This window comes from Astyanax mexicanus, chromosome 21 (assembly GCF_023375975.1).
Source record: "Astyanax mexicanus isolate ESR-SI-001 chromosome 21, AstMex3_surface, whole genome shotgun sequence".
NCBI lineage: Eukaryota > Metazoa > Chordata > Actinopteri > Characiformes > Acestrorhamphidae > Astyanax > Astyanax mexicanus.
Genome location: NC_064428.1, coordinates 20,421,983 through 20,449,109, shown reverse-complemented (window position 1 = coordinate 20,449,109; position 27,127 = coordinate 20,421,983). Strand labels below are relative to the sequence as shown.

The following is a 27,127-nucleotide window of genomic DNA, read 5'->3' as shown; positions in this document are numbered from 1 at the left end:
ACAGTATTTTTTGTATTCTTGCTTTTGTTCATGAGCAGTGAATGTAGAGAAGTCCTCTGTAAAAAGTGGGGAGTGCAAAAAACAATTTAAACTATTTTTGAAGTTTGAAATGATGCAATATTTTGTAAATAATGTTTTGGGTTGGCCAAACATGCATTTGTTTGATGATTTATTAATTAATTTTTTAATAATTATTGTAAGCACAGTTTTTGATAATTCGCCTGAATTCAGTGTCAGTGTTCTACCTTCCTTAATACACCAACAGCAAATATTAAATCAGCTAAATTTTACGTAATTATTACGTAATCTAATTACTGTGACCGTCACTATTTGAATTCACATTTAAAATACACTGAGGTAAAAAGATAAACTGTTCTGTGGTCAGATAAATCCAAATTTTAAATGAGTGTTGGCCCTGAACTATTTTGGCAATATAGTGTATATATGTTATATGTATATATGTATATATGTTTTTTTTTTGCCTGCCACCACCCCCCTCTCTTTGGAGGACCAAAGTGTTTATACATTGTTGTAGTTTCTGTGGTCATTGTGCAAATAATAGAGAGATAATGATACTAGCCACATAACATGCAAAAAAGAAGCAAAAGAATGAAAAAGATAATTACTAACAACAATAAAATAAAAAACAATAAAACAACAAAACAAAAAACAAAGGGGAAACAAAAAAAGGGGGCAAAATATAGCGAAAACTAAATATTAAGTAAAAACAACAAAGGGAACATATTATAGCTATTTTTACACAAGTTAAAATAGGTCTATGGGCTATACTGTAAACAAAACATGTTGATAAAGTTCTTTGCACAGAATCACTCTCACTTAAGGAGATCTTACCAGCTCTATTCTCGCCAGTTTCAGTCCCTTTCAGAATGAGCCATTTGAGGGCTCTGACACTTTCATGCAAATAAGCTCTAGCTAGTCACGCCATGGTTACTCTGAGGGTTTAACACACATTAGCGTTAGCTTGTGCTAAATGGCAAAACACAAAAAAGCTTGCCACGGACAGTAGATACAGATCCCTCCATCAGAAGAAGCATGATGCTTATAAAACCAGCAGATTAAAGTGACAACTGATCTAGTGGGTGGGACTCTGGTGGGAGTTGATTGGGTGAGGGGTGGTGCCAATGTGGTTCTATGCAGGTTTCCTTATTGTGACGTCACAATAAAGGAGTCATCCAAATGGTTTATCGAAGCGTATGATTCCTGACTCTAGCAAACTCTTTTAACTGAGTCACAGAAAATGGATGTTTTTTTTTTACGTGCTTGGAGTGTTTATAATAATCAAAATTATCATTATTATCATGATGATATTTGAAGTTATGCATTTCTTACTGGCTTCAGACTACACCAAAGTCACTAGGGAAAAAAATAATTCTGCACCAGTATTTAAAAGTCTTTAAAATATCAATCATTGTCACATAAGTAACAAAACAACACAGTATTGTAGATACTGCACTCTCTCGCTAATGTTTTACTAGAGTGCTAATATTGGCGGGGGAGTACATTTATTGTTAGATGAACAGCTCTGTCTCTTTATTGTATCATGTGCTTGCCCTTTTTATCCGTGTGTAGGAGCTCTCTCCAGGGTTCTGATGATATTTTGAAAGCATTTACATGGTTTTCCATGTGACACAGCATTTTAGAATGAAATGCTTCTCACACTGTTAGTGCAGTGCTTTGAAAAATAATTTGCCCCTATACAAATTTATATACATACATTTATTAAGGGAAAAAAACCTTATCAAAACCAATCTAACCCTGTGTGAAAAGGTAATTTACCCCTAAACCTATTAACCTGGTTGTGCCACCCTTGGCAGCAACAACTGCAATCAAGCTTTACCGCTAACTGACAATGAGTCTTTTACATCTCTGTTAAGGAATTTTGTTCTTTGCAGAATTATTTTAATTTAGCCACACAAAAATGTTGTTTAGGATCATGCCACAGCGTCTCAAACAGACTTTGACTAGCCCCCTCTAAAACCTTCATTTAGTTTTTGTTTTTTAAGCTATTCTGAGGTGGATCTGCTGGTGTGCTTTGGTTCATTGTCCTGCTGCAGAACCCAAGTACACCTGAGCTTGAGGTCACAAACAGATGGTCGGACATTTTCCTTCAGGATTTTTTTTCAGAGAGCAGAATTCATGGTTCCATCTATTACAGCAAGTTATCCAGGTTTTGAAGGAGCAAAGCAGCCCCAGATCATCACACTACCACCATGTTTTAGGTTCAGTATGATTTTCTTTTTTTTTAAATCATGTTTTATTTTCATGCCAGATGTAACAGGACATTCACCTTACGTCATTCCACAATATTTCTTCCAAAGTCTTGCATGGGGATCATCAAGATATTTTTGGCAAATGTGAGATTGGCCTTTTGGTTTGTAATGGTTTGCCTAGTTTTTGCCTTGGAAATCTCCCAGGGATACACTTTCTCCCAGTCTCTGTTTTATTATTGAATCATTAACACTGCTCTTTTTAAGATGTTGTTCTGGGTTCTTTTGTGACCTCCTCGATGAGATGTCCATGCCCTTTTGGAGTAATTTCTATAGGCCAGCCACTACTGGGAAGGTTCACCAGTGTTCCATGTTTTCTCAATTTGAGAGTAATATCTCTCACTGTGGTCCGCTGGAGTCCCAACGCTGTAGAAATTTTGAAGACTTTGTATCCTTTCCCAGACTGACAGATGATCAATGACTTTGTTTTCTAATCTGTTGTTGAATTTCTATATATTAGGGCATAATGTGTTGCTTTTTGGGATATTTGAGCTGCTTCATGTTGTCAGACAGGTTCTATTTAAACTATAACAATAGAAATTGTATTTGTAAAATATACACTCATTGATAACATAATGGCATACCTTGCATGCAGATATGTCTCGGGCAGATAACATGTTAATAACAGGTGATAAGACAATTGACAGATTGTTCAAATAATGGTTTACCAAATGTTTGTACAGTTGACTTACTGTATGTCAGATTAGTACAGGGTTCCCGCGGGTCCTTACAAAAAGTCTTAAAATAAAATCGTTATAATTAAGGTCTTAAATTGTCTTAAATTTACTGTAAATGTGCTGTAGGTATTAAAATTTTTAGATGCTGCAGTTTAATTCCAGTGGAAAAGCACATACAAACATTAGTGTCGAGTTACTGGGGAAAGAACTAAGGTTAGCGTAGAGCTAGCTAACATTAGTGGCGAGTTAGCTAACGTTACTGGGAAGAGAATTAAGGTTAGCGTAGAGCAAGCTAACAGTAGTGGCGAGTTAGCTAACGTTACTGGGGAGAGAACTTAGGTTAGCGTAGAGATAGCTAACATTAATGGGGAGTTAGCTTATGTTACTAGGGAGAGAACTAAGGTTAGCGTAGAGATAGCTAACATTAGCGGTGAGCTAGCTAACGTTACTAAGGAGAGAGCTAAGGTTAACATAGAGTTAGCTAACATTAGCGGTGAGCTAGCTAACATTACTGAGGAGAGAACTAAGGTTAGCGTAGAGATAGCTAACATTAGCCGTGAGCTAGCTAACATTTCTGGGGAGAGAACTAAGGTTAGCATAGAGCTAGCTAACATCAGCAGCGAGCTAGCTAACAAACTAACACTAGTGGCAAGTTAGCTTCATTACCGGGGAGAAAACTAGGGTTAGTGGAGAGCTAGCTAACATCAGCAGCGAGCTAGCTAACATACTAACGCTAGTGGCAAGTTAGCTACATTACCGGGGGAGAAAACTAGGGTTAGCGGAGAGCTAACCCTAGCTAAGTTTTAATTTTCAATACAATAATTTATTTTTTTTTACTTAAGAAGTTATGACTACATTTTTGGGCCTTGTGGCATTGCTAGTGTACTAGTACTACAGGGTCCTTGCACTATTTTAAAAATGTAATTTAATGCTTTTTAAGACCTTTTTAAGACCTCAATAAATATAATTTAAGGCCCAAAAATGTAGTCATAACTTCTTAAGTTGAAAATAAATTATTGTATTGAAAATGAAAACTTTCAATTTTCTTTTAAAAATGTTTTCCATTGGGATGCAGAACACATTAGCATGTTAGCTAGCTCACTGCTAATGTTAGCTAGCTCTCCGCTAATCTTGTAACTTCACAGAATGCCATTGCTTCACTCTACCAACACCCTTTCAACCACAGAAAATCTGAGATGGCTATTAATTCTAATTCACAAAACATTCATCTTCAGCAAACACTTCTGTATCTGTTATGTAACACAGAATTGAGGTACATCAGTGAAATGCATTAGCTGCACAGGGCACTGGCAGATGCACAGTCCTGCCTTTGACTTCTAAAGAAGCAGTGGCCTTGATTTGGATGACTAAGCAGTTAAAAATGAGGGAAAGAGCTGAACCCTAACATTAATAGCTACCTGAGATGTGAAGGAACTGCATAATGGAGCTTAAGTCAGTTCAGAAAAGGACTCAGTGTGAGGAGATCCTCAAGGTCTAGTCATTAAAATAAGACAAAGATCACCCGTCTGCTTTTCAATATGTAACATAGTTTCAGTCATGTTTATATCAGTATGTTTTATAGATAGGAAATATTGTAAATAAATACTGATGTCATTCAGACTATGAAGGTCCACATAAAAAATCATGTAGCAACTTAAAAGTGTTAAACAAACCAAAATACTCCATGAAGCATTCAGGGTCTGTGGTACTTGTGGTTTCTGAGGCTGGTAACTCTGATGAACTTATCCTGTGCAACAGAGGTAACTCTTGGTCTTCTTTTCCTGAGGAAGTCCTGATGACATTTTCAGATTGGCTTAAAGGATTCTTAATTTATTGGGCTTTGAGTGGTCCAGCGGGCTAAGCGCTGCCACTATGATCAGGAGATGGTCGGTTCGAATCCTTCTCATGTAGCTTGCTATCAGCTGCCGGAGCCCTGAGAGAGCACAGTTGCCCTTGCTCTTTCTGGGTGGGTAGATGGTGCTCTCTCCCCACATCACTCTAAAGGGTGATGTTGATCAACACAAGGCTGCATCTGTGAGCTGATGTATCGGAACCGAGTCGCTGCGCTTTCCTCCAAGCGCACTGTGATGCTACTCAGCAGTGCTGCATCAGCAGCAGTTTAAAAAGAGGCGGTGGCTGAATGCACGTGTATCGGAGGAGGCATGTGATAGTCTTCACCCTCCTGGTGTTGGGGCATTACTAGTGGTAGGGGGGGTCCTAATAAGTAGGTTGGGTAATTGGCTGTGGGAATGGGATAAAAAAAACGTATTCTTAAATAATATTATTTTTTTTACTTAATTGTGTAGTTCTTGCAAATGGATTATGTTATCTAAACAAGAGGTGCTACTCTGAAGCATCTAAAATATAAAATATATTCTGGTTTGTTTAACACTTTTCTATTTACTAAATAAATGATTTGGATGACTTTAGTATTAGCATTTCTGTAATTTAGATGGAATTTGTCGTTTTTTTAGAGCCAAATTCTTACTTTTCTTAATATAATTAAATATTTGATAGATGTGGCTTATTTTACACTCTGACAGTTTCTTTTGTTTTTAACTACAATAGGATAAAAGCAGTGTCATGTTGCAGACCCCGGCTGCTTGTAAAACATTAGGTTGGCCTCTTTGTCCTAGCATATAGTATGGTGTCAGTCAGATAAAGGTCATGGCTATTATACTCTGCAGTTGTGATCTAAACAATGGAATGGAACATTAGCCTTGTGATTCACTGCGGCTGCTTCAAATACTATATTTCAAATGGGCTGTACACACATTTTCAACATTATATTACATATTTTACTTCAAACATTTAGATATGTTGAGAACTCTTAAAGCAATGAGGGTTAAGAGTCTTTCTCAAGGTCCCAACAGTGGCTGCCCGCCAAACCCAGGTATCACCACCCAGAGGTGGAAAGTAATGAATTACATTTACTCAAGTTACTGTAATTAAGTAGATTTTATGAGTAATTTGTAATTTTTAAAGTAGTTTTTAAAATAGGTAATTTTTCTTTTACTCAAGTACATTTTGACACATTTTGACAAGTAATTTACTTCGCTACATTGGAAAACTCCCTATTACTGAGTAAAAAATATAATGCTGGGAAAAGACAATTGTCTGAATTTAAAAATAATAATAACAGTGCACAAATGCTCACGCGTGAAATAACGGGGCAATTACGTCCTCGTGCAATGCTGTCAGCTTTCAAAACTTCCACATCAAACCTGAGAAAGCATGTGGTGGTAAGTATTTTTATCATTAAACACTCTGCTTGAATGTTTAAAAAACGTGTAAATAGCAGTTGCAATGGCAAGTTAAAAATAATAATGTACTGTACAACTATAAAAATACAGTTTATAGTCACCTATATTACCATACATTTTTAACAGTAAAGAAAAAAAATGGATCATAGAAACCTGTGCCATTTGTTCTTGAAAATGTTTTATGCGGTGGTGTGAACAAATACTGCCTGAAAGGTCCAAATTATTATGTGGAATAATAGTTTATTTAAAACGATTTAATTTATGATTTGTTGTACTTTTTTACATCAAATAATTAAAAGTAACTATGTAACTTTTACTCAAAGTACATTTTAAATTGATACATTTTTACTTTTACTTGAGTAGATTTTTAGATGGGTACTTTTATTTTTACTTGAGTAGAATTTTAGCAAAGTGAAGGTACTTGTACTTAATTACAATTTTTCTGTACTTTTTCCACCTCTGTTCACCACCCACCCTGAAATAATGATGCGTAAAATTACTTTTAAAAAGTTTTGCAACTTTCTGCATTTGCTTTTTTTAAGTAATTTAATGTAAATATAAGAAACTTCAACTCGGTTTCAAGACTTGTTTAATGTTATATAGAGTAAACATAAGTGAACTATACTTCAGTCAATCCTTTCTTTTAGTAAACTTTACTTAATTTATTTTTGCTGAATCAATCCTTTCTTTTAGTAACCATTATTTAATTTCTGCATACAATATTGCCTAATTACAATTACTTGATTTTTAACTATTTTTACTGAAATTTAAATAATTTTAGTTCAAACACTCATTCAAATATTTATATAATCTCAAAGATTTATTTTGTAAACAGACGAAGTCTCACTGTCTCAACACACGGACAGCATGTAATACATTATGTTTAGTATATTAAAAAGAATGTATTACATGCATCCATGTGTTGAGACAGTGTAATATGTGTGTTTTAACTAAAAACATTTACATTTCAGGAATTACAATATATTATGTATTATACATTATTTCAGTAATATTGTATAAATTAAGTAATTGTAATTAGGTAATATTATATGCAGAAATAAAATAAAGGTTACTAAAAGAAAGGATTGATTCAGCAAAAATAAATTAAGTAAAGTTTACTAAAAGAAAGGATTGACTGAAGTTTAGTTTACTTTTTAACTTTATGTTACATTTAAGTCTTAAAACCGAGTTGAAGTTACTTAAATTAACATGAAATTAAATTTACTTAAAAAAGCAAATGCAGAAAGTTGCAAAAGTTTTTAAAGTAAATTTTACACATCATTTTTTTCAGTGCACAGAAATGTTTTATTCGGACTGCAGTGGAGTCCTCAGTGGTGTCCTCCCATGAACTCCATTCTTGTTTATTGTTTTCCTTATTGTAGATTTGTCAACAAAAAATGTGAGCATGTTCCAGAGATTTCTGTAAGTCTTTAGCTGACACTATAGAATTCTTCCTCACCTCATTGATCATTCTGCGCTGTGCTCTTGCAGTCACCTTTACAGGACTTTACCACGTCTAGGGAGAGTAGCAGCAACAGTGCTGAACTCTCTCCATTTGAAGACCATCTGTCTTACCATGGACTCATGAACATCAAGGCTTTTAGAGATACTTTTGTAACCCTTTCCAGCTTCGTGCAAGTCAACAATTCTTGGACGTAGGTCTTCAGAGAGCTCTTTTGTGCGAGACATGATTCCCATCAAGCAATGCTTCTTAAGAACAGAAAACTCTGTGTAAAAACTGGGGTGTGTTTTTTATAGGACAGGGCAGCTTTAACCAACACATCCAATCTCATCACATCCTGGCTTCAATTAGCTCTTAGAAAAGTCATTAGCCTAAGGGTTCCCCCTCTCACTGTGAATGTTAACATGTTGTGTTCAATAAAATCATGCAAACATATAATTATAATTTTGTGTGGTATTAGTTTAAGCAGACTGTGTTTGTCTATTGTTGTGACTTAGATGAAGATCAGAACACATTTAATGACCAATTTATTCAGAAATTTAAGTAATCCCTAGGGTTCACATACTTTTCTTTAAACTGTAAATAAATAAGATATTAAATCATTTAGGACTGAATTATCTATAGAAGTTACTGAATAATATAGCCTAAAATGTAGCTCAAAACATACAGTAGTGGTTGAAAGATTCAAGGCTTAAAGGAGATTTTATTGTCCCTTACATTAAATGTGGTTCATGACGTGAAACAAAATTGTGATCTCACAGTTAAAGTGTTGGTTGCAACATTAAGTACACAGTAGGTTACATATTTTTAGAGTGTACAGGCATGCTGTACACGAGGCATGCGAGGCATGCTATTGTCCATTCCACCATGCAGAAAGCCATCGCTTTAGCGCATTCCAGATCCAGGAATCACCAGCATCACCTGAAGCGTGTTAAGATGCTGCAGCACTAATCACATCTTCATTTATCCACGCTCTTCTCTCCGCCTCCACGAGCACCAGCAGCCCCTCCAGCAGCAGGTGCTTAAAAAGCTCATCCTCCAGTGCCATACCGGAGGTCTCCCGTTCGCGGCGACGGAGCAACCACGTGTCCCCGTGATGGGGAGACGATTCTCCTCCTCCTTATATTCCTCCTCACAGAGATGCTTCACCGCTCTACGCCTGCAGTGCTTCACTGATACTGGGCGCGCTGTCACCGCGGTGTCATTTTTAAACAGGAGCAAAGTGAAAGAGAGAAAGTTAGATTTTTGTGTGCAAAAAAAAAAAACAAGCAAGAAAACAACTAGAAAAAAAATAATTTATTGCAGTTTTGATTATAGGAAATGTGTGTGCGTGTGTGTGTAGAGAGAGAGAGAGTTTGAAAAATTGACAACATAGAAAAAGAGAGAATTTATATTAACTGCAGCTTTTGGTTAAATAAAATATTATCTGATTAACAAATGAGAAAAAAGATAAAAAGTGAAAGTTTGATTTTGTATGAAAGATAAGATATTTTTTTTATGCTGCAGTTTTGGTAAAAGTTTAGTAGAGTTGTGTTTCATATTTAAGGAAAAAAATACAATAAAATGTGTGAGAGAGGGAAAGAGGATTTTTTTGTTGTGAGAAAAACACACAAAAAAGTTTTTCTTACAGCAGTTTTAATTAATATTCATAATAACCAAGCAAGAGAGAAATAAGTGTGATCTTTATTATGGGGTAAAATAGATGAACAAGGGGACATTTCTTATTTACTGCAGGTTTGGACAAATGACTTGACCAACAAGTGAGTGTGAGTGAAAGAAATTTGTATTTTTGGTTAGAAAAATAAACAAGAATAAGCAGGTTTGGTTATAGTTTAATAGAGTTAAGTTTAATATTTGTTGTTAGAAAAATAGACAATAAAGAACAAAATATTTTTACTCCACTTTTGTGTAAAAGAAATGTGTCCTGGTTAACAAGTGAGAGAGATAGAGAGAGGCGGAGGTTATTTTTTGTTGTGACAAAAACACGAACAATTATATATTTCTTTTCTTTCTATCACTGCAGTTGTGGTTAAAGTTATGATACCTGATTAACAAAAGCAAGAGAGAAAGAAAGTTTGATTTTTGTTGTGTTGGTAAAAAATAGAGAAAAAGGAGTACATTTCATTTTTGCTGCAGTTTTGGGTAAAATAAATGTGTCCCGGTTAACGAATGAGAGAGATAGAGAGAGATGGAGGTTTTTTTTGTTGTGATAAAAGAAAAATAAAATATGTTTTTTTCTTTTCTTTCTTTTTTTGCTGCAGTTGTAGTTAAAGTAATGACACCTGATTGACAAAAGCAAGAGAGAACGAAAGTTTAGATTTTTGGAAAAAGAGAACATTTCTTTTTTTTTTACAGCAGTTTTGGTAAAAAGAAAGGTGTCCTGGTTAACAAGTGAGAGAGGGAGGATGAGAGTGAAAGAGAGAATAAGAGAGGGAGGGGGCGGGTGAGGCTTAAAAAACGTGAAGAAGCAGAAGAAGGGGAAGGGGGGCTGTATAACGTAACGTGACGCGGCGCACTCGCTCGGCGATGTGCTTAGTTGGGGTCACCGCAACGGCGCAGGATGCGTACTCGCGCTCGTGGCGCTCGCCCCGGTCGTTCTCGATCTCGTCGCGCGGCTTTTGACGCCGCCGCGCGCCTCGCGCGCCCGTAAAGCGCGGAGCGGTGCGGTGCTGTGCGGTACGGAGGGAGCAGAGCGAGCGAGCGAGCGGGCGGCGGGGCGCGAGCCCCCTCTACTATGCCATGGTCCCTCGCGCTGCAGCCGTTCGCCTCGCGCCGTCGTCGGGTTTGTAAAGCCGCGCTGCGACCGCAGCCGCCGCCGAAATCCCCAAAATCACCACCACCACCATTACCGCCACCGCCACTGGTGCTGCTGGTGCTGCTGCCGCCGTCTCCGCCGCCGGCCACGCACGCGCCCCCGCGCGCCGCCACAGCCGCAGCCGCCGCAGCAGCCGCCACCGAATGCCATTTAGAGAGCGCGGGCCGCGCCGCTTCTCCCGGTTCTGCTGCTCCTCCTGCCGCTTCCACTGAGCAGGCGGACAGAGCGACGGACGAGCGAGAAGGAGGAGAAGGAGATAGAGGAGAAGGAGGAGGAGAAGAGGAGGAGGACGAAGAGGAGGAGGAGGAGGAGGAGGAAGAAGAAGAAGCGGCACCGCCGTTCTGGACGAGAACCGAGCGGACCGGGCTGTTATGCAACCGCAAGGAGCTCTTCTCTATGAGGCTCTATTCTAGGCTGCTGGGTCGCTCCTCGCCCAGATCGATGTGGTTTCTGTGGAACATTGTCAGCAAAGGATCGCATATGCTGCAGTGTCTTTGTGGCAAGAGTCTTAAGAAAAACAAGAACCCGAGTGGTAAGTCACTCTTTTCTCCTTCTTTACTCTCTCACTTTTTTATCTATCTCTTAATCTCCCTCTCTCCCTTCTTTATCTCACCAGAACTATAATAATTGTTGCTGATCCGATCCCATAAACGGCCACGAAAACCTTAATTGAGAGGTGTGGGATGCTTGTACTTAAATGTTCTGAAATGTTGCTGAAGCATCGGAGAACAAACGACCACTAAAGCACGGAAAACTAATCTTGACGTGCAGAATCGTTTCATCTTCTTGTATTAGTTTAAGTAACTTTTAGGTGTAGGATCTTCTCATGTTTGCGTGTATTGATACATGTTGCAGATGGGATCAAAAATAGCTAAAGCATTTTTAACTTTTAGGTTTAGAATCCTCTCATGTTTGCGTGTATTGCTAAATGTTGCTGATCTGATCAGAAATAGCCACAGCAACTTAAACTTTTAGGTGTAGTTTCTGAATCACTTTGCTTAAGGTTAATTTTTTCTCATTGGATCATAAAATGGCCACAGCATCCTAATTTTTAGATTTTTCATCCGTTCATACTTGTGTATTATTGTTAAACATTGCAGATCGTTTCAAAAACAGCCACAGCGAACACATTTTAGGTGCAGAATCTCTCTTTTCATGTTCTTGTATTACTTTGCTTAATGTTCATTTTAGTTGATCAGATCATAAACAGTCACAGCAATTTTCATTGTTAGGTTTGCAGCCTTCACCTGCCTCATATATTGTTCTTAGATGTGGCCAATCAGATCAAAAATAGCCAGAAGACTTTTAACTTTTAGATGTAGGACCTTCTCATGTTCTCAAATTAGTTCTCTTAAAGTTAAACATTGTTGATTGGGTCATACACAACCACAGAAATCCACTTTTTAGATCAAAGATATTCTCCTGTGTGTATATTACTTTAAAAAGTTGGATGGATTTTAAACGGCCACAGCTAACTTTGCATGTTTGTTGTAGGAACTTATGTCCTTGTGTTGTTGAATATTGCTGAGTGAATCGTTAAGGGCCACAGCAACCTCAACTGTTAGGTGTCAGATCTTCTTAAGTTTGTGTGTTATTGTTAAATGTTGCTGATCTGGGGTGCGTTTCCCAAAACGTTCTTAACGCTAAGTACTTCGTAACTTCGTACTTACGAACAATCTTAAAATTACGAGCGTTTCCCGAAAGCCTTCGTAACTAACGTAGTACTTAAACTCGTTCGTAACTTTACGAGTGGTCTGACCCACTCGTAAATAACTAAGTTCTTCTTAACGTGGAATCCACGTGCAGTTCTGACTCAAAAACGAAAGAGGCCGCTTTTGATCCTTAAAAAAATGCATTTAAAGATGCATTCAGCATACGTATTTATAAAAAAATAAACAATAAAAAAAAGACTAAATTCCAGACTATTTAAATTAATTTATTAACCTGCGCATATTTATTCATAGTATTTGGGTTTATTATATGGTTGAAATAATCGTATTCACGTGAAGAAAAAGTTACAATTACCTACAAATATAATTTTTATTCACACATATCACACACATATGGATTAAATTAACGGTTTTCCCCAGTCTGACAGTCGTAGTAGTAAACAAATAAGTAAATAATTTTTTTTCTTAACGTATATAAGTAACCAATTGGAAGGCTGATAATGGTGCGCATTCGAGGAATATGGCGGCTGTCCAAAGAATACTGTTTTTAAATCAGAGACGCCGTTTGAGAAGACGCCGTAATCCAATAGGACAGTTAGTTCGTCCCAATGCTGTTCGCCGTTTAAATCTGGACCTACTAGATCTCCCTGATGATGTCCTGTGTGACAGATACCGGCTGCCTAGGGAAGAGATCATGGTTCTTCTCGGTCTAGTACAGGAGGAGCTGACAAGACGGACGAAGAGAAATTATGCACTTAGTCCCACCATTCAACTACTGACAACGCTTCGTTTTTATGCCACTGGTGGGTTTCTGCAGACTCTGGGTGATGCCTATGGCCTAAGCAAAGCTGCTGTATGTAAATGTGTGCATGCTGTCACTAAAGCGCTCCTGCGCCATGCACCAACATACATTACGTTTCCACGTACCAGGGATGCATTGCAAGGAACAAAAATAGGCTTTCATGCAATTGGAAGCATTCCTGGAATTGTTGGTGTGGTGGACGGTACACTTATCCCCATACACACTCCCAGCCTCTTGAGCCCCATCTACACCTGTCGTAAAGGCTACTCTGCATTAAATATCCAGGTCATATGTAACCACCAAGGCCTCTTTACTGACATTGTGGCCAAATGGCCCGGAAGTACTCATGACTCCTTCATTTGGGCAAATTCCGGAGTGTGTCAGATGGCAAGCCGGGGTGCATTTGCTGGTGGACATGTCCTGGGTGACAGTGGTTATCCACTCCGAAGCTTTATTCATACTCCTGTCCTGAATCCCCAGACAGAGGCTGAGGAGAGATACAACATGGCACACCGCAGAACACGCAGTGTTGTAGAGAGAGCTTTGGGCATTTTGAAAATGCGTTTTAGGTGCCTTCACAAGTCATCAGGAGGCCTCCGGTGTTCACCAGAACGCAGCTGTGCCATAATTGTTGTATGTGCTATGCTTCATAACATTGCGGTGCAGGCTGGTATACACCTTCCTGATGAAGAGAGTGAGGAAGATGAGGAGGATGATGAGGAGAGAGAGAAAGGAAATGTTCCTGAAGTATTACCAGGAATGAGGAGAGAAGGACTTTACCAGGCTGGCTGGCAAGCACGGATGCAAATCATTAGGGATGTGTTTACTTAACTTACTGGAAATAACATGTCTTTGGGATGCAAGACTTCTTTTTGTTTGTGTAATTTTTTATTTTAGTTTTCATTTCACACATTTTGCTTTTCAAAATATTCACATTTTATTTACAGTCCAACATATTACATACAAAATAAATAAATGAAACAGTCATTAAACTGAAAAAAAAAACAAACTTGTCCTGGCATCTTTTTTTATATCTGCTGTGGGTTTTCAGTGGAACTGGGGTCTGGAAGAAAAGGTTCATCTTTAAGTTAATGAACACAAAACTGTAAAGTATTTTAAAGATATAGATAAATATATTGTTAGTATGATTACATTTTATATATGAGAGATCAGTAAATTATATGTACACTATTATTACTTGGCAGAAGTATCTTACCTTGTTCAGAGGGCAGTATGATGGGAACGGAGATAGCTGGCCTGGACAGCTGAAATTCAGCCACAGAAAGCTGTTTGGCCATTATTTCAAGTTTAGCTCTCTTCAGGTCCACCAGCTCTTGATGTTGCCTCTCCCTCTGTTGCAGCTTTTCCCTTTTTAACTGGAGCCGCTCCTTTTCAATGTTCAGTCGTTCTCTTTCTATTAAAATTAACTCCTCACTACAGGCACAGGTGTTTCGGGGGGTCTCTGTAGTAGGTGGAGCTCTAAGACTAGTCTGTGTAACGGAAGGGCCAGGAGATGATGCAGGACTGTCTGATGCTGATGAGGGATGTACAGGGGATGTAGGTTGAGGTGGGGTAGATGGGAACTCATTTGAACACACATCTACCCCACCAGAGATCCCTCTGGTTGCAGTTGGCCCTAGTATTGCAAGAGCTCTTTCCTCTTCAGGAGATAGGGCTGGTATAGATGACTGACCCCCACCAGTCTTAGCCCTCTCTTTCCGTATTTCTGCTCCTTTTTTTTTTGCTTGACTGGAAAAGTCATGCCATTTTTTTTTTATGTCCATCGCTGTCCGTTGGATTGTACTACATGCACTTATGTTTTTGCCAATATCCTCCCATTTTTGCCTTTTTTCTCTGTTTGTTGAACTTCCCCGAGCTTTAGAAAAGAGTATTTGCTGATTCTTTTCGATTTCCTCCAGCATGTGGCTTAGTTCGTCTTGTGAGAAATTACGTTTGCGTGGTCGGGTAGACATGCTTCCAGATTGAGGAATGATGTGTCAATTGTGTGCCTATTTATAGGCTTGACGTGTAATTGCAAGTGAAATTTTTTTATAAATGTTATTTACTTATAAGTAAATATATTTTATTTGGCTTTTTATATCATACAAAATTATACCTTTGTGGCTTAATAATGAAGAACTGTATATAAATCGGTGGTCTAGTTTTCATCTGGCTTTGCCTTAAACCTCACAGACACGGGGGCGGAGCCACCAAAGTGCTACTTAAAGGTCCTTCGTAAGTATGGAGACTTAAGAGTGGCTTCTGGAAACAGTCGGAAAAATGGCGTTCTTAAAGTTAAGTCGTTCTTAAAGTTGTTCTTAAATCCCTAAGAACAATCGCTATCGGGAAACGCACCCCAGATCATTAACAGCCACAGCGACTTTAATTGTTAGGTGTCAGTTCTTGTTTTTCTTTGTGTATTATTCTTAAAAGTTGTTGATCGGTGTGGGATCTTAAAATAACCACAGCAAACTCATTTGTAAGGTGCAGGATCTTGTAATATTTTAACATTAGTTCACTTACTTATTTTAACCCTCCTGTTATGTTACGGGTCAAATTGAGCCGTTTTAAAGTTTGAAAATCTAGGAAAAATTGTTACAAGTATTTTTTTCTGCTTGCCTTAATTAGTGTAATCAACATATAATATGAAAATGATTCATCTCACATATTTGCAATCACCCCCTGCAAAAACAAAAACAAAATTACAATGTTACGTTTCAATGTTATGTAAAACTAGCGTTTGATATGTTGGTCTTTCAAAAGTAATAAGTAGTGAAACATTAAATTTTTTTATGTAAAACGAGTGAATTATCCTAACTCAACCATTACCTATTAGAGGTAAAGAACATAATTGCACTAAATACTGATAGAATAATTAGTAATGGAGTTAGTAATGCAATATTTACACTGCTTCTCATGATTTTGTTTGGTTTGAGACATATTTTGGATAATTTAACATGCACTGGGTCAGTATGACCAGGAAACACCATTGCTATTCCTTACAAATAAACATAATAGAGGGGTTAAACGTTGCTGATTGGCGCGTTAAAAGCCACTTGTCATGTTTGTGTAGGTGAATGTGATGTGAGTGAATGGGAGAGTAGAGTAAAGGACAAGGGAATGGGCTGGGCCCTATGTGCAACTCCAGTTTTTAGGTGCAGGATTTTGTCTTTTTGGAATCTTCCTGTATTTACTTGCACTGTATGAGTGTGAGTGCCTCTGTGTGTGTGTGTGTGTGTGCATGCTTTGAGTAAAGCATCGCTCACTAGCCTGATGGTGTTGAATGCAGTTGTTCTGTCTCGGTGTGTGTGTATGCAGTGCAGCAAGTGAGAGAAATAAAAGGAAGGGAAGGAAGAATACTGGTCTGGGGTGTGTGTTGGTAGCTACTGAGCTAGTGCGGTTGGGGGGTGGAGGTGTGTGTGGTTGTGGTGGTATGGGGGGCTAAGTTATTACTGAGCCGAGGTGCAGCATGGAAAGCAAGCCACTATGCGTAAAGAGAGAGAGAGAGAGAGAGAGAGAGAGAGACATAGATAATGAGAGAGAGAGAGAGAGAGAGAGAGAGAGGGAGATTCAGCAGATGGGTGCACAACTTCCTCTTCTTTTCACAGCCAGAACCCCCCCAATGTGACCCAGTCTGAGACTGCAGCGCTTTCTGGGGGGCTTTTATTTCCCTCCCTTCCATCTACTATGCTTATGCACAGTAGTGGGCTAGACATAGAAGCTACTGCTGCAGTGGGACCCTTTCTGTTTCCATTCATAGCAGCATAGCTGCACAGTGAATTAGGTATTGCATAAATAAATAAATAAAGAAAGAAATAAATAGCTTCATTCAGAGTTAGTTTTATAGCGTGCGAGTGCTAAAAAAAACAACAAAAAAACAACAACCAAAATGTCTTTTAACTCCTGAGGTCATCAACGGGCCTTTAAAAACAATGAAATGTTTCAAATTAGTGATGGGATGATCCACTTTTTTCAGCTCCGATCTGATTCCGATATAAAACTGATATTAAACTGCAGATACTGATACAAATACTGTTAAAAGGGCTTTAACAGTTTATTATTAGTACTATGATTAAGGTTACATAATGAGGCTGAAACAGACCACACAGCCCTTTAAAGAGTATACGCAAGTGCTTTTAATGTAAATGCATTCCAAAGTCATTTATTTGACACTTTATATACAAACACACACTAGTTTTCTTTCAAACTAAATATTTACATTTTTATTAAATATTAAAAAAAAAGTTAAATATTAAATACAGGGCTCTAGACAATTTTTGGGCACTGGTTGTACAGTTTTATTTTGACATGTAGCATAGTGGATTAGCTGCAACGGTGGCGCTAACTGTATTTCCGAGCTGAATTAATCACTGTTTTTAAATAAAAGATTCATTTCTAAGTGCTGGTTATAGTGGGTAGGATCTGTGGTTTGATATTCGATGTGGATTATGACTGTAGTTCACTTGAGATTAGTTGAGCTACTTGTTACATTCACAATGCTGGAATGCAGCTGTCCGCCAAATGCTAGCTAGGCTAACAGACTGCAGATGTTAATGGACATGGCTAACGGCAAACTGGCGATGCTAACTGTATTTCCGAACTAAATTAATCATAGTTTTTACAATAGATGGCTTTTATAGGATATTTTGTTTAGGATTATGGCTATAGTTTGCTCCACTCTGTAGTTAAAACCTTTACAACACCAGGATGCAGCTGTTGGTTCAGTGCTAGCTAGGCTAACAGACTGCAGATGTTAATGGAGATGGCTAATGGCTAACTAGCGATTCTAACTCTATAACCGAACAAAATTAATCGCTGTTTTTTAATAATAGATGGGTGTGTGTTTGGGCTGGTTAGTGTTTGTAGATCCTGTGCTTTTATAGGGTATGTGGATTATGAGTATAGTTTACTCCAGTCTGTAGTTAATACCTTTACAACACCAGAATGCAGCTGTAGGTTCAGAGCTAGCTAGGCTAACAGACTGCTGGTGTTAATCTGTTCACCCTTCTGATGTTTAATTACACATATTACATGTAGCCGTTCTGCTGTTTCCAAAGTGAAAACTCTCCAGATAATCATCATTTTTTGTAGACAAACTGCTAAAGTTTACTCAGTCGGCTGCAGACTGAAGCTGCTGGAGGTTCAGGGTAAACTGTGGAACTGGAATCCGGATCAGTGATGCGTTTCGTGTTAAGGTTACGGCGGGTTTATTGTCAAGCTCAAGCTGCAGACTGGAATATGGATCGGTAAGTGGATCGACCATCCTCGCCCGATATCCGATACGCTGATTACGTAAATATCGATTGTATTGTATCGTATCAGTCCCATCTCTACTTAAAATATTTTTGATCTGGGAGTTTTAGACATAAGGCATCTCCATTATCTAACAAATATACTAAAATGAATGTACTGTTTTTCATTTTTAGATCCTGGTTCTGTAACTTTTAGAGTGTCCAGAAATGCATGTGTAAATAAATACAAGTATTACCACTAATGTAAATTAACAAAAGGCAACAGGGGTCTGATGTAGGATGGTGGCTGTGTAAAAAAAAACCCACTGCATCTGAAGTAGACTGATGTTTTATTTATGCCACAGTTTAAGCCACGCCTTCAAACCCTACAGCATGTCTTGCTGCTCAACGTTTCTGACAGTTGCCACTGTAGACTAATGGGGCCCTCTTATCGGACCACAAGGCATTGACTGATTGATTCAAATAAAGAAAGAAAGAAAAAAGACAGAAATAATAGAAGAACAAAGGAAAAAAAACCTGAGGCTTGTGAAGCTGACAAAGAGTGTGAGAGACAGACTCCTCGGTTCCTCGGCTTCCGTACTCGCAGTCATACTGCAGTGTAGTAGATCTTTCTATCTCGTAGCCAAGCAGTAGCAGCAGCAGCAGCTAGAAGAGATTGGCGCAAGAAAACAGACTGATTAATGACCCTCTGGCATCTGTAGCCTTCTAATTTCCCATAAAGGCTTACAAAAAGAAAGCCTCCCAACTGGTTAAACCCATGCAGCAGACAAGGAGGTGGAGTGGCTGTGGCTTAAGTTTCTCATGTGCTTCCTCCTGTGCTTAGCTATGCTGCGCTAGCTAACTAATTAGTGCCTTAAATACAAATTGTTGTGGCAAATTAAGCGGGATGACTTCCTCAGGTACTGGAGATGTTCTGATAAACAACAGATTGTCTTGGCTGTATAGCTATGTATAATAGTCAAATCTCAAAGGTAAATACTTAAACTAATTAACTGTAGAGGTAAGAGGTAATTTCCAGTGTTGGTGCTGCTCAGTTTTTGTACTTTTTCATTTTTTAGTTATTTGTGCGGCGTTCTATACTACAGTGTACAATATGGAAAACAAATGCAACTTCATAAATTAACTTTTTAAGTTAATGTAGCTCACTTTTGGTGGTGATTAAGAGTTGCCTGCATTGTTATCTATTTACTATTGTTATTTGCTGCATTGTTATCTAGTTACTGGTTTTAAAAGTCTTTCATCAGATGTGTTAGTCTAGATAGATAGATAGATAGATAGATAGATCGATAGATAGATAGATAGATAGATACTTTATTTATCCTGAAGGAAATTTAGTCTTACACATTCTACAGACATATGAGTTTGATTCAGTAACCTTCAGTAAAAAAGGAAACAAACCTGGCTAGTAGTTGAAAAAGGAACTGCAGACCTCTTCTTATTCCAACTTCCTTTTTTTTTTTTATATATTTTAAATTTATTATTGAATAAATTAAGGCTATACAGTTTTTGTGTGCTTGGTAATTTCATGTTTTGTTTTTTATTTTACTTATTATGTTGCTGTCATTTCTGCCCGTCGAATAAAATGAAATTGACTTTTTTGTTTTTAACATTAAAAATGACCTAAAAGTTGGACCAGATTGACTTATTTAAAAAACTAGCACTAAAATGGTAAAAAATATATATGTTTTACCTAAATTCAAATTTCAAAGGATTTGAGATTTAGCATGAGGAGAGCATGAATCATTAAATATTTAAAAGTAATTTTTGACAGACAGAAAATATCTGTAAATATATCTGCCAGAAACTTTTGTTTTCTGGCATCGCAGTATATAGTGATATACACTACCGGTCAAAAGTTTTAGAACACCCTCATTTTTTCTCTTTATTTTTGCCATTTAAGCTCTTTAGGTCCAGTCAGTAAATGTCGAGAAATGGTACAAATGAAATGGAAAAAAGGAAATTTGTTTGTATTAAGGAAAACAAATGACCTTAAGACTAAAAAATTTTTTTAGTAAAATATATATGTGGTAAATAGCAATGGAAGTGGACAGTATCAATTAAGTTTGATTTATTAAAATTGAATTAAAATGAATTTTTAAAAAATGTCAATTTACAAAGCCTTTGTCTGTAGTAAATCATCAAAACAACTGGAAAAAGACACAGAAACACAGATACATCTGTAACTATTAAAAGTAGAAGTCTTTTATTTAGAGAAGTTACGGATGAAGCCAGAGAGTGGTGAGTACTGTTTCCTACACCTTCAAAAAAAGACTCTTATAAACTGAAAAAAGCTGGTACAGGAAGAGTCAGGGCTGGCTGACCCACATGGCAACAGTGCCTTTAGCTCGGCTTAACACAGTTTAATCAGAGAAAATAAGAATTAGAGGTCTGACGGGTGAAGTGCAGTAATTTAGACATTACTAAGGTAAGAAAATAAAGCCTGTTTGGGCCATACAGCACTGCTACTAGACTACTAAACAATAGAAGTGTTTTAAAACCTTTGGCCTGTAGTGTATATTGAATTGTACACCATGGTAATGTGCTTTGCACTGTATCGCCAAGTAACTTGCGCCAGAGGCTTGTGATTTGAGCTTGAAAGCTTGTGTGTGTCTTCATGCTTCACATAAAGACCTTAATCAGCTTTCTTGGCCGACCGAGCAACAAATCGTTTGGAATGTTTCTTCAGGTCTCTGTATGACTCTTATGAGACATTCAGTGATTCAGTAGCTTATTTTCTATTTGTGACCTTAAAATGCCTAGGCCACTTGTCAGGTCTGTCTACAAAAGAAATACGCCTTTCACACTATGTTCCTTTCACCTTTTTAAACATGGCTCTTCTCTGTTAAACCGCTTTAAATGAATACTGATGTATTGATGAGGGCAGTCAATATTAATGCCTCCATTGCTTTCATTTTGAAAGCTTTAACCTTCCATAATGAAATGGGATGTTATATGAGCCCGTAGTGGTTAGCCGGCTTCAGCTGTAGTAATACAAGAGTCCCAGTGGGAATCTTTGGTTTGTGTTTCTCTTATATTTGTGTGACAATGAAAGTGGAAGCTAAATCGTTTGTGCAAATTTTTGTTTAAACATTGCATTATGTAACATGTTTACCTTAAAATATCAGCTTCAGAAACATTCTGATGCTCTACTGGCATTTAATAGACAAAATACCACCTCTTTCTTTCCCATTTTGGGCTCAATAAGCCGGCTATTGAGTCATATATGTAGAAAATCTTAACATTAGCTGCTAACTGCGCTAAGCGCTAGCTCTATTGCCATACAGAGGTAAGTATTATCCGCCTGTAGCATGATGCTAACCCTGGCCTGCACTGCTGGAGCAGCATTAGTATTGGCCACTAACCATGCTAAGCACAAGCTCTTCAGACTGTAGCCTGTTTGTTTACTGTGGTAAAAAAAAGCTAAGTGGGATGAACCGCTAGCTAATATCACCCTGGCTTACCGGAACTAGGGCTGTGAATCTTTGGGAATCCCACAATTCGATTCAGAATCGATTCTTGGGGTCACGATTCTTTCAAATGGGTGGATTTCTTTTTCTTCATCCTCCATACTTTAGCGGCGCAACAACAAACACCCTCTGTAGTCTAATAGGGAGAGGCAGTTAGTGCAAAAACTTTCTCTGTCCTTTTGCTGCTGTCTTGTGATACTCATCTGCAGTCCCGTGGAGCTCAGCTACTGTCTCGCAGAGCAATTTATCTGTCTCACAGAGCATTTTAATTGTCTCGCGGAGCTCAGCTACTGTCATGTGGAGCTTTTTAACTGTCTCCCAGAGTTCATCTACTGTCCTGCAAAACTCAGCTACTGTCCTGTGAAGCTCTTTAATAGTTAAAGAGCTCCACAGGATAGTTAAAGAGCTCCGTGGTACAGTTAAAAAGTTCCGTGGTACAGTTTAAAAACTCCGTGCGAGAGTAGATGAGCTCCGCGGTACAGTTAAAAAGCTCCACGGTACAGTAGCTGAGCTCTGCAGTACAGTTAAAAAGCTCCGCACCACACTTAAAAAGCTCCGTGCCACAGTTAAAAAGCTCCGTGCGACAGTAGCTGCACCCGCAAAAAAAAAAAAAAAAAAAAAGTTTAAATGAGAATTGATTCTGAATCGGTCAATGTTAGAAACATGATTCGAGCTTGAATTGATTTTTTCCTGCACCCCTACCCGGAACTACCAGATTTCACAACATTTACTAGTGCTAAGTGCTGCTAACCATGGCTAGTGCTAATGCTGCTGCACCCAGCCTTAGTGGAAATCTGGAAATCTAGGCTCATTGTAAATAAACAGAAGTGCTTTACTCACCCAAATAAACAGTTTTCAGTAGAGAAATGTGTGTAGATTAACATCCAGCACTCGTTAGATATAAAAAACTTTTTTTTAAGAATTACAGTTTTGTTTACGTAGCTTAGCTTCACTTAACTCACCACACTGCATTATCTTATCTACATTTTCCACACTTTACCAGTGTTTTCTAATCTGGGGTTGTATGGTAAAATATAAAAAAAGAAAGTAACAGAATTTTTTGCATGGCCATGAACCATTCTGGATGGATTTTAGCGAGTAAAACCATATGAGGTCCTGCCCCTGAAGAATATTCCACTCACTCTAGCATCTAGTTCATTCCAGTTAGACTGGGCACAGTTAGTGTATGAGGCTGGAGGGGTTTAGATGGGTTGTGAATGGTTTATTGACTTGTGTCAAATGTAGGCTGCCTTGACGCCACACCAGCTGTAATCAGTCTGAGGTCATACAAAGAGCTGCAGAGGGCAACACAATGGAGTTAAAGTCAGGATGGGCTTAAATTAGCATGTAGGCCCAAATATCACAGAATGAAAATGACCTGGAAACCAAAGAAAGATGCCTGTTCTGAGTTCTGCAGTGCAAAGACCTTTTCAGATAATCAGGTACTGCATTGTTTTATTCCCTTGGAGTAATAAAGCACAGTAGGGAGATATTTTTTAGTTGACTGAGCACATTTTGCAGATATCACTGCAAAGCTAGTTCAGACTGATTTTACATAATTAATACTGTTGAGCACCTTCACATCACATACACTTGTAGACTAAACCTGGTTTTAAAAGGGGAGTTTTGGCTGAATAAGTCAATCTGAGTTCTTGTTTACTGTGATGGTGATCAGATTTCTGAAGAGCCTAGTTTGTAAAAGCTGTGACACACAACTAGGACAAAATAAGGATAAAGTATGTACCTGCAGTCCAGTTTTAACCCTTTGATGCGTGGTGGTCACTGGAGAAAACACTATAAGAATTATTCTTTTTTTCTCATTTCTCACTTTGCAACTGTGCCTAAAATTAAAATCTGACTAAATGCAACCTTTTCTCAGGACAGGAAGTGATGTAAAGTTGTGCTGGCCCTGCTAATACTGCTATTTTTACCTGCTCAGTGTACTGTACATGTTACACACATAAAGTACATTCACCCATATGGCACCCAAACAATGGAGACTTTCCAGCTTCCTACTGTTATTAAATAAAACATACATGAGTGATATAGGCAACACCACTTAGTGCACAGTGCTACTCAGAGAAGACAAAACTGCCAATCAGCTGCTAAACAGCATCACTTTCCAGGCTACAGGTTACTACACCATTTGAAATCCACTTGACTCCTGTCTTTTTGTGTTGTAGCCTTTTCTACGCCTGCCTTACATTCTTTCTGTCATTAGAAATGCAGGCTTGTAAATGTCCTACAACTGTGTGTGTGTATGTTTGAGTCTCTGACAATTGGCATGTAGGTGTTTTTAAGGAAATGAATGAATGAATTTTGCACCCTTGAGAACATGTGGCACTAGTAACATTTTTCAAATGAAAAACAATGTTATTTGGGATTGTTTCATCCACTTTTATGTAGAAGTTCGAGTTTCATATCAAATAGTGTTTGGTTGAACTGTATTCACAGTAAATTCAGTCTGAAGTAGCTACGGCTGTGGAAACTAATCTTAACGTAGCTAGCTATGCTAACCCAACATTCCAACAGTTATTTAGAGCACAGCTAACTCGCCCTGGAACACCTATGGTGGGGCTCCATAGAGCATATATCCACTGCCTTCCAAAGAAAATGACCTACATTTTTGGTTGAATCCAAATGTTCATATGTCTGCTCTTATAACACATAGGGCCCTATTTTAGCGATCTATAGCACATCGGCCATTTCTGCGTTGCTAAATTTTCTTCAGGTTCAATAAAGTATCTATCTGTCTGTCTGTCTGTCTGTCTGTCTATCTATCTATCTCTCTATCGATGTGTTGGTGTGTCTTTGGTGTCATGAGGGAGAAACAATGCGTCTTGCGTGGCTCGAAAAGCGCAAAAGGCATGTATTAATTATTTTAATTTATCCTAAAAGTGTTTTGGGTGTAACATAAAATAAACCCATCAGTGTGCCAGTTGTCATTCCCTTTAAAAGCCAGGTGCGCTCTGCCTTAACAGCGCACCGCTTTTGGAGGTCTCAGCAGAATATTTATCGATATAGACTATATTGCGGTTCAGTTAGGTCTGACAGTTTGCCTTTCGCTTCTGCCAGGTTGTCAATACCGATACATAGCAGACTGATCTTTCCATCTCAAGAATATTCTATAAAAATCTTATTTTTATCTACAGCTGTATGTTAGTAAAAGTGCCTGTATAAAATTACTTTATTATTACTTTATGGGACAACATTTTTGAGATATATATCGTATCTCTCCTTTCAGCTAAAACATATTTAGATATTAGTTTTGATCCATATCGCCCAGCCCTACTTGCTATCGTAGCTAACTTCTGGGATAAGTATTCTACCTCATGGTGTTTTAAAGAGTAGTAAATAAAGCCATTGCAATAATATTTTACAGATTGGAACACTTCAGAGATATGTGTGTACTAAAAACTGTATTTACAAAAAAAAACATCACCACATAGTCTAAAGTTTCTAAACTAGATTTTGAGTTAAGCTGCACATTCAAGCCCAGAATATTACAGAGCATCACGGGAGTGTGAGGGAGGCAATGGGAGGGAGAGTGTTCTGATTATTTCAGCCACTGGACAAAAAAACTAGGCTTCCTTTCAGTCGACCACGCAGAAACAAGACTTCACTGTGTCCTTCTGAAGAAGGCCTGGCACCCTTATACCAGATTATCAGGTGGGAAATAAGGAGGGAGATGGAAGTGAGGGCAGCAGAAGATCTTGCTGACTCAGTGCTTCATACTCATCAGGCTCTGTGGCTCTGTGTCAATGTGCTTATCTTTGGAGAGCTCACACTCTGAGACCATTTCACACCTCAACTTCCTCTTCTCCTCCTGTTAGGAAATTAATTTATCTACCAGATTTTATTGTATGCCTCTCCACTTGTTTATTGCAGTTATTTTGGGGAAAATGTAAGCTGTAAAAGTAAAAAGCATTAGCATTAGCTACTAGCTGCAATAAGTGCTAGCTTTTTTCTCCATTCAGAGGCGAGTGTATCGGACTGTAGCCTGTGCGTGTTACCATTTTAAAACAAGCTATGTGGGACAAACTGCTAGCTAATATTGCCCTGGCTTTCTGGAACACTCAGGGTTCCTCAGTGTAGCGCTGTTGGGTGGCATTTACTTACCTGGAAGCGTGTTCAGGTAAAATTTCTGGTGTGTTTCTATCTTGGCAGTGGGAAATATATGTGCACCACTGACTGATTAAAACCCTGACAACATTCAACAGTCAGACGCCTAATCCTATTTTAGTACACCCTCGCTTGTTACACACACAAATAAAAACGCTGCAACGCGTGAATACAGCTTTTACATCAACAATAAACAGAATAAAGTGTAAAATAACATTCCTGTTCCCTTAAATGAGATGCTGGCATGCCATCACAGCATGAACGCACAGGTCAGTGTCCTCTGCTGAGACACACAAAAGTGGTGCGCTGTTAAGATACGAATGCGCCAAAATGCAGAGTGCACCTGGCTCCTAAAGAGAATGAGAACAGGCACACTGATTGGTTGATGTTGCGCATTTCGAGGAGCCCAAGGCGATTATTTTGTGCCCTCATAATACCAAAGACGCACCGTCGTCCTTAATTGATCCTCAATTGACCGGTGCACTATAGATCGCTAAAATATCAATAATTTTACGCATCAACAATGTATCGCAAGTGAAAACTATACGATATGTTGTGATGTCATTATTTTATCCAACTCCTATTCCAAACATACAGCTCTGAAAAAAAATTAAGAGACCACTTCAGTTTCTAAATCAGTTTCTCTGATTTTACCATTTGTACGTATATATTTGAGTAAAATTAACATTGTAGTTTATAAAAACTACGGAAAACATTTCTCCCAAATTCCAAATAAAAATAGTCATTTATTGGCATTTATTGGCATTTATTTGCAGAAAATGATATTTTTTTCCTGGTTTCCCTGGTTTTTAATCACAGTTTTCATGCATCTTGGCATGATCTCCTCCAACAGTCTTACACACTGCTTTTGGATAACTTTATGCCATTTAAGGTGCAAAAATCCCAGCAGTTTAGCTTGGTTTGATGTCTTGTGATCATCCATCTTCCTCTTGATTATATTTCAGAGGTTTTTAATTAAACATCTTCATTAAGTGGTCTCGGAGCTGTAGTTATCGTGACAGGCCAATTTACTGTTAACATAATCAAACATAAATAAACACAATAATCTTCTATACAACCTAAACAAAGTATATTCAATTAATTTATTGCACATGCTTTTTCCCTGATGGCTGAAGCCTATTTTAATCATAGAGGTTCGTTTAATGCCAGAATTTAGGCTCAGGTGGCCACAGAGCTACAGTAAAACCACAGTATCTATGATTACAGCTGAGTCTGTGTAATTAGGCCAAGTGGAAGGGGATGTATTTGTGTTTTGAGGGAATCAGTGCTGACAATATCAAAAAGTGAC

General features: G+C 38.1%; 1 protein-coding gene across 1 annotated transcript in view; it reads left to right on the top strand.

Moving 5' to 3' along the window:
• Positions 1-10,243: 10,243 nt before the first annotated feature.
• LOC103025512 (fibroblast growth factor 14) overlaps positions 10,244-27,127 on the top strand; it is a 136,583-nt gene continuing 119,699 nt past the window's right edge. The window contains exon 1 of the mRNA XM_022674833.2: positions 10,244-11,037. Coding sequence (XP_022530554.2) covers positions 10,425-11,037 — 613 coding nt within the window. The 5' untranslated portion in view covers positions 10,244-10,424. The remainder of the gene's footprint in view (positions 11,038-27,127) is intronic.